Source organism: Magallana gigas, chromosome 8 (genome assembly GCF_963853765.1).
Source record: "Magallana gigas chromosome 8, xbMagGiga1.1, whole genome shotgun sequence".
In the NCBI taxonomy this organism is placed as follows: domain Eukaryota; kingdom Metazoa; phylum Mollusca; class Bivalvia; order Ostreida; family Ostreidae; genus Magallana; species Magallana gigas.
The window spans coordinates 19,623,207-19,635,360 of NC_088860.1; the positions used below are offsets into that span (position 1 = coordinate 19,623,207).

General features: G+C 35.2%; 1 protein-coding gene and 1 long non-coding RNA gene across 2 annotated transcripts; both read left to right on the forward strand.

Moving 5' to 3' along the window:
• The first annotated feature begins 2,722 nt into the window (after positions 1 to 2,722).
• LOC136270676 (uncharacterized) lies at positions 2,723 to 12,129 on the forward strand. The gene is made up of 7 exons (XM_066069038.1): positions 2,723 to 2,734; positions 2,963 to 3,118; positions 11,155 to 11,213; positions 11,336 to 11,489; positions 11,627 to 11,731; positions 11,823 to 11,888; positions 12,058 to 12,129. The coding sequence occupies exons 1-7, from the start codon at positions 2,723 to 2,725 to the stop codon at positions 12,127 to 12,129; spliced, it is 624 nt and encodes a 207-aa protein (XP_065925110.1).
• On the forward strand, positions 3,452 to 7,002 carry LOC136270544 (uncharacterized). Its single transcript, XR_010708305.1, has 3 exons — positions 3,452 to 3,521; positions 6,737 to 6,841; positions 6,932 to 7,002. It is a non-coding gene; the product is annotated as an uncharacterized lncRNA (long non-coding RNA).
• Positions 12,130 to 12,154: the final 25 nt, after the last annotated feature.

Genomic DNA, 12,154 nt, shown 5'->3' on the forward strand with positions numbered 1-12,154 from the left:
TCTCTCATGTCAACATAAATAAGTTACATGTCAACATATCTATCTCTCATGTCAACATAAGTAAGTTGCATGTTGACATAAATAAGTTTCATGTTGACATAAATAAGTTGCATGTCGACATAAAAAGGTTGATCTAGCATCTTGGATGTCACAGGTTGGCGATATTTGAGATGTTTTGAGATTTTGTATAATTCTTATCTGATTGCAATTTTCTTGCATGTCAACATAGTTATGTTGCATGTTGACATAATTATCTTGAATGTCAACATCTTTATCTTGCATGTCGACATATTTGATAGAAAAATAACTTGCACACAAGGGGCAGAGTATGCCACCATAAACTATGGTATTGAAGTGTTACAAATATTTGCAAAATGTTCCGATGCATTTTTGTAATGAAAAATATTTCAAAGTTGTAGATATGTTTACATTAATTTTTGTTATATAAACAACGCAAAGGTCTTTTTAAAATACACTGGTGGGGTGGAAACTCGCACTTTAAATAATGGTGCTCTACGTAACACCACTGATATCTTAAAAGAGTCTTTTTAAGCGATTTCGATATTTTACCTGCATCGTGTGAATTTCAAACTCGCTTCAATATTTCACGTTATATATATCTTTTAAATAGTTTATGAGAAATATATTTTTTCAGTGGCGTCGGAAGCAAATTGAAAGTGGGGGGCTAGACCTTATTAGAAATATTGACAAGGAAGGAAAAGGATTATGGGTATGTTTATGTATTACTTTGCAAAAAAAAGTGGTGGGGGGCTAAGCCCCCCTAGCCCCTAGCCCCTCCCCCCCCAGGTTCCGACGCCTATGATTATATGCTAAAGAGGTATAGCGCCTTTTCCCATTATTCCGCCTACATGTATACCTGTGTTTGGACGGAAATTACCTGTTACTAAATATGGACTAAGATACTAAGATTTTTAAATTCCATAGGTATTTATCCTGGCTGAATTATGTTTTCCACGCCTATAATCATTCGGGAACTCAGTAGATATCAGAATATTCAGAATTCCGTGTATAAAGTTAAAAATCTACTGCCGCGATCTCGCTATCTAACAACTACACTATGATACAAAACTCGTTGTTTTTTAATCCTATAGGCAATGTACTGGCTGCATGGTTTTATTGCCTATAATACCGATTTGTGATCATTCGGGAAACCTATATCGAGAAATGAATATTTAGAACTCTGTGTATAAAGTTAGTTGATATGCTGAACTGTGATAACTTCAAGAAAAATGCAATGAATGTAAGTATTAACATAATGTTATTAAAGAAATCTTTTTATATTGGGTGTGTTCATACTCATAAGACATTTTTTTTTTGGGGGGGGGGGGTCAAACACATATATCCTAAACAAAACCAAGATAGTTTTATGATGTCGTGCAAGATAATTAGAACCATTTTAATAACACCTTGGACATAATTTGCGTCAATTTTGAATGCCGGGGAAAATGCATGTGTTTGATTACTTATAAAAGCCACCTCTATGATGTTAATTATCATTCTTAAAACGATCACGCAACAACGTTTTCAAATTCTAAACGATAAAAAATATTTATTTCTCTGCCAGGAAAGTAATGCATCAATCTAATACCACGTGATCTCACTTGCTAATAGTAGACTATGATACAAAACTTGTACTAAATATAGACTAAGATACTCGTGGTTTTTTAATCCTATAGGATGTGTAACAGGTCGGGTACACTACCTTATATGGATAGCATTATTTAACACGTGACAGTATTTTCGTCAAACAGATTCTCCAATCCAGTGAATGAGTTGCAATGCATGACGGTCTACAACGTGTCTACGATTAACAAACGCACGTGGTTTTTGTCTGTTTTATTCACAATATTTAATTGCTTGCCGGAATGTTTGTACATCTTGATTTTTACTTTAGAAGGTAAAAAAGGAAAGATTACGTACCATTAACTTTGTTCCATGCTCACATTGAAAAATACTGTTGTTTTAGTTGATCAATTGTTGCTTCAAAAATGATCAGTATCAAACGACTGACAAACATACGCATACAAGTACAAACAGGTTTTGATAAGAAAAAACTGCACAGTTGTGTATTGGGGACTTTATCATTGTGCACTAGAAATAAATACAGGTAACTGTACATTTGTAACATACGTGAATAGCCACGGTAGTAGAAATGCACAAATATACAAACGCAGAAGCGCAAGCTGTGCAGCATATAGTATTTTGTCCGTGAAGCAATCTGATGAATGTCCCTGAAGAAAATATCAACGCGGATTCTAATAATGTTGCTTTAAATATGGGATATCATGTGAAAAAACGGTACTCGCTGCTTCTAGTTCTATAGGACGTACCTCTCTTTTGAACAGTGACAATGGGGTATTTAAATAGGTTGATATAAGTCCTCATATGCAATACTTTTTAAATGTGAGCATAGAAATTGAAGTTCAGACATAACTGTCCATATTAATTTCATAAATTCTGAAAAATCATTCATAATGAGTTTCCAAAGGACAATTCAAAATGGTATATATTTTCAATACGCTTTGTATACACCGAAACTTGTAGTAGCCCACAATGCCTTGCAACTCATTCACCTGATTGGTTTGTCAATAAAAGTAAACAGATGGCTAATTTAGTATGCAAATTTATGCCGACGTCACAAAATATAGTGGTCTCGACCTGTGTAAGGCAAACAATAACGGTCACCTGATTTACCGCGGACATGCGCAATGAGGTCTGTTTCGCTCTTCATTCATCAATATTCATGAAAAGGCATTACTTTCCTGGCAGAAAAATAAACAAGTAAAATTCTATATCTTTGTGACTGTCACTGTCATTCAAAATTGATGCAAATTATAGCATATAGCTTTAAGAGCGCCATACCTTTCTTCTAATCTAATATTTTATGCATTCTAAAATATTTTTGACATTGAAATCATTTGTCGTAGATATCATTTATTAGGGTGATAGTGAGAAAATATGCAGGGAATTAGACTTGGGGGCTCAAGCGGCAAGACGGAAACAGATAGAAGACTTCTTTACTGACCCCGTGGACCGGGAAATGTTTCCATTAAATCCGCCGGAAACCTCAACAGGCCGTACCTACCGACCCATTGAGGTACCCCTAAGTTGTTTGGATTAAAATGTATAAACAGAGTATTTCAATATTATAATTAGCACATTTCCATTTTAACATTTTATATATTTGATAATTACTTTTTTTTATTGACTACATACCGACAGCAGAAGAGAGTATTTCAATAATGTTGGCAAACTACAGCACAGCCTTGAGGCAAGTTTTATTTTTTCCGATGTTTTACAAAGACATAAGAATAAACGCTAAATTTAATTAACTTTAATTATAATAAGTAATCAAAGAATACGACCGTGTATAATATACACGCGTTTGTGAGATACAGGGACAAAGACTTCATGCGGGAGGTGTATGAATATCGCTGACACTAAACATGTACTCTGGACTGATACAATCCACAAAACAACAGACTCCCGGGGACTCGCAGGTGTGTCCCCTAGCTTTTACATATGTTGCTGTCCAATTTTAGTTTCTATATAATTGTTAATAATCACACATACTTAATGAAATTAATTATGGTTTTTTTTTTAGCTCACCTGTACTGAAAGCTCAAGTGAGCTATTCTGATCACATTTTGTCTGTCGTCCGTCTGTCTGTCTGTCTGTCTGTCCGTCTGTCTGTAAACTTTTCACATTTTAAACATCTTCTCAAGAACCACTGGGCCAATTTCAACCAAACTTGGCACAAAGCATCCTTAGCCTAAGGGGATTCAAAGTTGTGAAAATTAAGGATAAAGTCCTTTTGCAAACGGAGATAATTTGGAATTTATGAAAATTTTCGAGAAATTTTCAAAATTTTTCTTCTCATGAACCATAAACCCAGGAAAGCTGAAACTTGTGTGGCAGCATACTCAGGTAGTGTAGATACAAAATTGAGAAAATCATGACCCCCCGTGGGTAGGGCTGGGCCACAATGGGGGGTCGAAGTTTTACATAGGAATATATAGAGTAATCTTTAAAAATCTTCTTCTCAGAAACTAATCAGCCAAGAAAGCTGAAACTTGTGTGAATGCATTCTCAGGTAGTGTAGATTCAAAACTGTGAAAATCATGAATCCCGGGGGTAGGGTGGGGCCACAATGGGGTGTCGAAGTTTTACATAGGAATATATAGAGTAAATCTAAATCTTCTTCTCAGAAACTAATCAGCCAGGAAAGCTGACACTTGGATGAAAGCATACTCATGTAGTGTAGATACAAAATTGTGAAAATCATGACCCCCGGTGGTAGGGTGGGGCCACAATGGGGGGTCGAAGTTTTACATAGGAATATATAGAGTAAATCTTTAAAAATCTTCTTCTCATGAACCATATGACCAGGAAAGCTGAAACTTGTGTGGAAGCATTATCTGGTAGTGTAGATTCAAAATTGTGAAAATCATGATCCCCGGGGGTAGGGTGGGGCCACAATGGGGGGTCGAAGTTTTACATAGGAATTAATATAGTAAATCTTTAAAAACTCTTCTCCTCAGACACTCATCAGCCAGGAAAACTGAAACTTGTATGAAAGCATCACGCGGTAGTGTAGATTCATAGTTGTGAAATTCATGATCGCCGGGTGTAGGGTGGGGCCACAATGGTGGATCGAAGTTTTACATAGGAATATATAGAATAAATCTTTAGAAATCTTCTTCTCAGAAACTAATCAGCCAAGAAAGCTGACACTTGTGTGGAAGCATCCTCAGGTAGTGTTGATTCAAAGTTGTGAATATCATGGCCCCCAGGGGTAGGGTGGGGCCACAATGGGGTGTCGAAATTTTACATAGGAATATATAGAGTAAATCTTTAAAAATCTTCTTCTCAGAAACTCACAAGCCAGGAAAGCTGAAACTTGTGTGAAAGCATAATCAGGTAGTGAAGATTCATAGTTGTGAAAATCATGGCCCCCGGGGGTAGGGTGAGGCCACAATGGGGGATCAAAGTATTACATAGGAATATATAGAGTTAATCTTTAGAAATCTTCTTCTCAGAAACTCATCAGCCAGGAAAGCTGAAACTTGTATTGAAGCATCCTCAGGTAGTGTAGATTCAAAATTGTGAAAATCATGGCCCTCGGGGGTAATGTGGGGCCACAATGGGGTGTCGAAGTTTAACATAGGAATATATAGAGTAAATCTTTAAAAATCTTTTTCTCATGAACCATATGACCAGGAAAGCTGAAACTTGTGTGGAAGCATTCTCAGTTAGTGTAGATTCATAGTTGTGAAAATCATGGCCCCGGGGGTAGGGTGGGGCCACAATGGGGGGTCGAAGTTTTACATAGGAATATATAGAGTAAATCTTTAAAACTCTTCTTCTCAGAAACTAATCAGCCAGGAAAGCTGAAACTTGTGTGAAAGCAATATCAGGTAGTGTAGATTCAAAATTGTGAAAATCATGATCCCCGGGGGTAGGGTGTGGCCACAATGGGGATCGAAGTTTTACATAGGAATTAATATAGTAAATCTTTAAAACTCTTCTCCTCAGAAACTCATCAGCCAGGAAAGCTGAAACTTAGATGAGAGCATCACGAGGTAGTGTAGATTCATAGTTGTGAAAATCATGAACCCCGGGTGTAGGGTGGGGCCACAATGCTGGATCGAAGTTTTACATAGGAATATATAGAGTAAATCCTTAAAAATCTTCTTCTCAGAAACTAATCAGCCAGGAAAGCTGACACTTGTGTGGAAGCATCCTCAGGTAGTGTTGATTCAAAGTTGTGAATATCATGGCCCCCGGGGGTAAGTTGGGGCCACAATGGGGTGTCGAAGTTTTACATAGGAATATATAGAGTAAATCTTTAAAAATCTTCTTCTCAGAAACTCAGCAGCCAGAAAAGCTGAAACTTGTGTGAATGCATCCTCAGGTAGTGTAGATTCATAGTTGTGAAAATCATAGCCCCCGGGGGTAGGGTGGATCACAATAGGGGATCAAAGAATTATATAGGAATATATAGAGTTAATCTTTAGAAATCTTCTTCTCAGACACTCATCAGCCAGGAATGCTGACACTTGTGTTGAAGCATCCTCAGGTAGTGTAGATTCATAGTTGTGAAAATCATGGCCCCCGGGGGTAGGGTGAGGTCACAATAGGGGATCAAAGTATTATATAGGGATATATAGAGTTAATCTTTAGAAATCTTCTTCTCAGAAACTCATCAGCCAGGAAAGCTGACACTTGTGTTGAAGCATCCTCAGGTAGTGTAGATTCAAATTGTGAAAATCATGGCCCCCGGGGGTAATGTGGGGCCACAATGGGGTGTCAAAGTTTAACATAGGAATATATAGAGTACATCTTTAAAACTCTTCTTCTCAGAAACTAATCAGCCGGCAAAGCTGAAACTTGTGTGGAAGCATCCTCAGGTAGTGTAAATGCAAAGTTGTGAAAATAATAACCCCTGGGGGTAGGGTAGGGCCACAATGGGGGGTCAAAGTTTTACATAGGAATATATAGAGTAAATCCTTAAAAATCTTCTTCTCAGAAACTAATCAGCCAGGAAAGCTGAAACTTGTTTGAAAGCATCCTCAGGTAGTGTAGATACAATGAAAGTATGTATTATTGTACATTGTCCAGATAGTTTGTATTATTACTCCATTAAGCTGATTTTATCATACCTATCATTTCTCAGGTGAGCGATGTGGCCCATGGGCCTCTTGTATGTGAACAGGTCAACGCAAATGCCCAACAAAGGCTTGACACTGAAATTGAAATTATAGACAATCAAGGAATGAAAGAATCTGATCCAAGTTTTAGCGTGGATGAGGAAGAGAAGGTAAAAATAAAAATGCGTCATTTTTATAACCAACAATTATTAAAATTGATTCTATAACGAAATAAACTGATTCTCTATTATATTTTTCAGAATAAACATCGAACATCTTGGTTCTTTCGTCTTTTTTGTTGTGGCACAAACCCCATTCCAAAGAAGGTTAGCAACTTTTTTCTTTATTTTGATTGAAATGTTGGTAAAATGATCTTTCTTGAATATTGCGCGGGAAAATTGTCTTCCAGTGAATAAAATAAGATGCACATACACAATGTAAACGTAGAATAATTAAGATTAATAATACCTAGCTGCAATAAAATGACAAATTGTCTTTTTTTACAGGTCAGACAAGAAAATGGAGAGAAAAGCAAAGGATTTCTTTCCCGACTTATGAGAGTTTTCGGGAAAAAATTTAAAAAAAACTCGAGTTACCACGAGAAAATATTCATTAATTGTGATATCGTGCAACATTTGACTTTAAAGAGAGAGAGAGAACTCTTACAAGTTGTTTTAAATTTAAAAAACATATGGATAGCAGTTGCATGGCTTTTTCAAACCGTGCTTGGTTTTTTCTATATGTTAATTTAAAACGACAGTATATCGAATTTGATTTGATATATTTTTATCATATTTATAAACGTACACAAAATAAAATGTTCCGTTAAAATGTGTTTATTTATTTTTTGGTTTTGTTGCCACCGTGGTACAAATATTAAGAATCATCCAATGTGTGTATTGGTTTTTATAGAAGTTAAACAAAATATCTTTACGACCAATCAGGCACTTTAATAAATCAATCAATCTATTTTATTATTATAATTTTATTTTTTTAGGAAAGATAAACCAGCCGCAGTGGAAGTAGAATAATGATAAGATATGGGGGGGGGGGGGGGAGGGGGGGTCCATGTCGTGATAGTGGTTGTAGAAGTTTGATATAGCTATGATTCTGATAAATATCGTCCTTTTAGTTTCATAGTCCCTTTTGTATGTAAGCACTAGTCTGGCAAATCTAAATGTAGATCCAGGCATCTACACATGTTTGTCATATCTATATAAAATGTCTATTGACAGTTCTGATAGACTTAAGTTGCATTGCCTTTACTCCGAATACTATGTTTAAAGAGATAATTGTAATTCGCCAAGTCTTAAATTCGTCCGCTGACATCGAGGGCGAAAGGGGAGAACATAAAACGGGGCGAATATTCCCTGTATACAGTGAATTCAACTCCATTTATATACTTTAATCCTTTTCAGTTGATACTCTAATTCCAAGGAGCGATAGTTTACCTTGACCCATTTTGTCACGTGCTTTATTTAAAATTATAATTAAGAAACATGAAATTAGCCATACCTTTATAAACAAAAAATGCCCAGTATTTTGATGCCTAACAGCGTACTTGTTCAACAGATTAAAATAAAACGTGTAATACCAATCTACAAGTTTTGAAATCGAAACACACTAGGGCTTTTACACATTTATAAAAATGCATTCTATTGTCAAACATTTAACATTTAAAAATATCAAAACAAATTTAACTATTATGGTGGCATACATCTGCCCCTTGTGTGCAAGTTATTTTTCTATTAATTATTACGACATGCAAGATAACGATGTTGACACGCAAGATAGTTATGTCAACAAGCAACATAACTATGTTGACATGCAAGAAAACTGCATTCAAATAAGAGTTATAAAAAATCTCCAATATTGCCAACATGTGACATCCAAGATGCTAGATACGCTACCTATTTATGTCAACATGCAACTTATTTATGTCAACATGCAACTTATTTATGTCGACATGCAACATATTTATGTCGACATGCAACTTAGTTATGTTGACATACAACTTATAAGTTGCATGTCAAGATTTTATCTCTCATGTCAACATAGGTAAGTTGCATGTCAACATATTTATCTCTCATGTCAACATATATAAGTAAGTTGCATGTTGACATAAATAAGGTGCATGTTGACATAAATAAGTTGCATGTCGACATAAAAAGGTAAATCTAACATCTTGGATGTCACAGGTTGGCGATATTTGAGATTTTTTGAGATTTTGTATAATTCTTATCTGATTGCAATTTTCTTGCATGTCAACATAATTATGTTGCATGTTGACATAATTATCTTGCATGTCAACATCTTTATCTTGCATGTCGACATATTTGATAGAAAAATAACTTGCACACAAGGGGCAGAGATATGTCACCATACACCACTGATATCTTAAAAGAGTCTTTTTAAGCGATTTTGATATTTTACTTGCATCGTGTGAATTTCAAACTCACTTTAATATTTCACGTTATATTTTTTTTTGCAATAGTTTATGAGAAAAATATATTTTTAGTGGCGTCGGAAGCAAATTGAAAGTGGGGGGCTAGACCTTATTAGAAATATTGACAAGGAAGGAAAAGGATTATGGGTATGTTTATGTATTACTTTGCAAAAAAAAGTGGTGGGGGGCTAAGCCCCCTAGCCCCTAGCCCCTCCCCCCCCCCAGGTTCCGACGCCTATGATTATATGCTAAAGAGGTATAGCGCCTTTTCCCATTATTCCGCCTACATGTATACCTGTGTTTGGACGGAAATTACCTGTTACTAAATATAGACTAAGATACTCATGGTTTTAAAATCCTATAGGTAATAAATTATTTCTCTACCATGAAAGAAATGCAACAATCAAAATGCCACTAAACACAACACTAGTACCATGACACAAAACGTGTACTAAATACAGACTAAGATACTCATTTTTAAATCCTTTAGGTAATGCGCAGGCTACATGATTGCATTGTCTTCCCTTTAAGATCATTTAATGTGATCATTTAGGAAACCTATATCGAGAAATGAATATTTAAAACTCCGTGTATCAAGTACGTTGATATGCTGAACCGTGATAACTTTCAGAAAAATGCAATGAATGTAAGTATTAATATAATGTTATTAAAGAAATCTTTTTATATTGGGTGTGTTCATACTCATAAGACATTTGGGGGGGGGGGGGGGGGGAATCATACACATATATCCTAAACAAAACCAGGATATTTTTATGATGTCGTGCAAGATAATTAGAACCATTTTAACAACACCTTGGACTTTCGGTAGAACGTAGCTCTCTATTTCTTGCGTCAAAACAGTTAAAGCTGTACACGCCATAATTTGCGTCAATTTTGAATGCCGGGGAAAATGCATGTGTTTGATTACTTATAAAAGCCACTTCTATGATGTTAATTATAATGCTTAAAACGACCACGCAACAAACTTTTCAAATTTTAAACAATAAAAAATATGTATTTCTCTTCCAGGAAAGTAATGCATCAATCTAATACCACGTGATCTCGCTAGCTAATAGTAGACTATGATACAAAACTTGATGGAGAGTCAACACCTTCATTGTTGGTGTAGTTCCACAAAGGAAATGACATATTTTTTTCAGTTTAGCAAAAATTGACCCTATACAAGAGTTTGAACAAAAGAAATAAAAAACACGAGCGTATAAGCATGTATATAATTATATACTTCTCTTAAACAATGGCGTATGGCTATGTGTTTTCCACTTATGCTATTTTAGTTTGTGCAAGTGTTATCCTATGTAAACATGCAAAAGTAAGGGCATCGTGAATGACAAACGTATTACACTCAAAATGCATAAATATATATTTCAAATTTGTAAAAGAAATTTTAAGCATATACTGAATCAAGACGGATGTGTAATTATGCAAACAATAACGGTCACCTGATTTACCGCAGACATGCGCAATGAGGTCTGTTTCGCTCTTCCTTCTTCAATATTTATGAAAAGGCATTACAATAAACAATTAAAATTTCTATATCTTTGTGACGAGATTGAATTCATCATAGAATTTACAGAATAAAGGTAATTTTATAAGTAAAAAAAAAAACATGCGTTTTCACTGTCATTCAAAATTGATGCAAATTATAGCATATAGCTTTATGTGCGCTATACCTCTTTTCTAAACTATTTTAAGCATTCTAAGATATTTTTGACATTGAAATCATTTGTCGTAGATATCATTTATTAGGGTGATAGTGAGAAAATATGCAGGGAATTAGACTTGGGGGCTCAAGCGGCAAGACGGAAACAGATAAAAGAATTTTTTACTGACCCCGTGGACCGGGAAATGTTTCCATTAAATCCGCCGGAAACCTCAACAGGCCGTACCTACCGACCTATTGAGGTAACATTTCATTGTTTGGATTAAAATGTATAAACAGAGTATTTCAATATTAAAATTAACACATTTCCATTTTTATATTTTATATATTTGATAGTTACTTTTTTTATTGACTAGATACCGACAGCAGAAGAGAGTATTTCAATAATGTTGGCAAAATACAGCGCAGCCTTGAGGCAAGTTTAATTTTTTCCGATGTTTTACAAAGACATAAGAATAAACGCTAAATTTAATTAACTTTAATTAAAATAATTAATCCAAGAATACGACCGTTTACACACGCGTTTGTTCGTTACAGGGACAAAGACTTCATGCGGGAGGTGTATGAATATCGCTGTTTACCGAGACCACCAGCCCGAGGACTGGCACCACTGTCCTATGAATGGCTGACACTAAACACGTACTCTGGACTGATGCAATCCATAGAACAACAGACTCCCGGAGACTCACAGGTGTGTCCCCTAGCTTTTACACATATTGCTGTCCAATTTTAGTTTCTATGTTGATGTTATTAAACACACATACTTAAAACAAGTACTAGTATTTATGGATTTTCGTAATTTATATTTTGGGTTTTTTTTATGAACAGGTCAACGCAAATATCCAACAAACGTTTGATACAGAAATTGAAATTATAGATGATCAAGGAATCAAAGAATCTGATTCAAGTTTTAGCGTGGATGAGGAAGGGAAGGTAAAAATAAAGATGCGTCAATTTTATAACCAACAATTATTAAAATTGATTCTATAACGAAATAAACTGATTCTCTATTTTATTTTTTCAGAATAAACATCGAACATCTTGGTTCGTTCGACTTTTCTGTTGTGGCACAAACCCCATTCCAAAGAAGGTTAGCAACTTTTTTCTTTATTTTGATTGAAATGTTGGTAAAATTATCTTTCTTGAATTTTGCGCGGGGAAATTATCTTCCAATGAATAAAATAAGATTCACATAAACGTAGAATAATTAACAGTAATAATACCTAGCTGTAATAAAATAACAAATTGTCTTTTAACAGGTCAGACAAGAAAATGGAGTTAAATGCAAAGGATTTCTTTCTCGACTTAGGAGAGTTTTCGTAAAGAAATAATAAACTCGAGTTACCACGAGAAAAT